General features: G+C 44.8%; 1 protein-coding gene across 1 annotated transcript; it reads left to right on the forward strand.

Annotated features, from left to right (window-relative positions):
• Window positions 1–5: 5 nt before the first annotated feature.
• On the forward strand, window positions 6–986 carry LOC104817637 (ACT domain-containing protein ACR4-like; the record flags this gene model as incomplete). The annotated part of the gene is made up of 3 exons (XM_010546888.1): window positions 6–126; window positions 231–298; window positions 414–986. Coding segments are annotated over 3 exons (762 nt in total), but the record flags the coding sequence as incomplete, so codon positions are not given.
• Between the last annotated feature and the right edge of the window lie 5 nt (window positions 987–991).

A 991-nucleotide genomic window follows, 5' to 3' on the forward strand; every position in this document is an offset into this window, starting at 1 on the left:
ACTGGGAACAGGTTGATAGTGCAAATAAGAGAGGAAGCTTGTTGGAAGTAGTTCAGGTTTTGACAGATTTGGATCTTTTAATTCGTCGAGCTTACGTTTCCTCTGACGGCGAATGGTTCATGGACGGTACGTTACCGATCCAAATCGATGGGATTTGCATGCACACAAGTTTGTTGTTGTTGAAACTCCATCTGGTTTCGATTTATCTATCGAGCTTGTTGTTGTTGCAGTGTTTCATGTGACTGATAAGAATGGAAATAGGGTGATGGAGGAGGACATAGCAGAAACAATTCAGCAGGTAAATCAAGGGCTTAACGTTTTCCTGCTTCTTGGATCCATCTCTTTGAGTCTGGATTTCGATGTTGGTTCTGTTCTTCAGTGAGAGTTTATGTATTTTCTTTTTCGTGTTTCAGTCTCTCGGGCCACGGACTTGTAGCTTCAGGGCTCGGAATAGATCGGTTGGGGTTCAAGCCATTTCAGAGAACACTTCAATCGAATTGACGGGAAGAGACAGACCAGGCTTGTTATCGGATGTTTTTGCTGTCTTGACCGATAACAACTGCAATGTCGTGGCAGCGGAAGTATGGACTCACAACTCAAGAATGGCATCGGTTGTTTACATCACAGACGAGACCACAGGGTCTGTAATTGACGATCCTGATCGGATTGCTAAGATCAAGCAGCTCTTGCTCTACGTTCTTGAAGGAAACCGAGACAAGAGGATAGCAAATACTGCTGTCTTGATGGGTTCGACCCACAAGGAAAGGAGACTCCATCAGATGATGTACGATAACCGTGACTACGATATGACTAACCTGGATGTCGGGTCGACGAGTGAAAGGAGGAAACCCGTTATAACAGTGGAGAATTGCACCGACAAGGCTTACACAGTCGTTAACCTGAGGTGTATTGATCGGCCTAAACTCTTCTTTGACGCAGTCTGTACATTGACAGATATGCAATATGTGGTGTATCACGCCACTGTCATAGC

This window comes from Tarenaya hassleriana, unplaced genomic scaffold (genome assembly GCF_000463585.1).
Source record: "Tarenaya hassleriana unplaced genomic scaffold, ASM46358v1 Cleome2747, whole genome shotgun sequence".
Taxonomy (NCBI): Eukaryota; Viridiplantae; Streptophyta; class Magnoliopsida; order Brassicales; family Cleomaceae; genus Tarenaya; species Tarenaya hassleriana.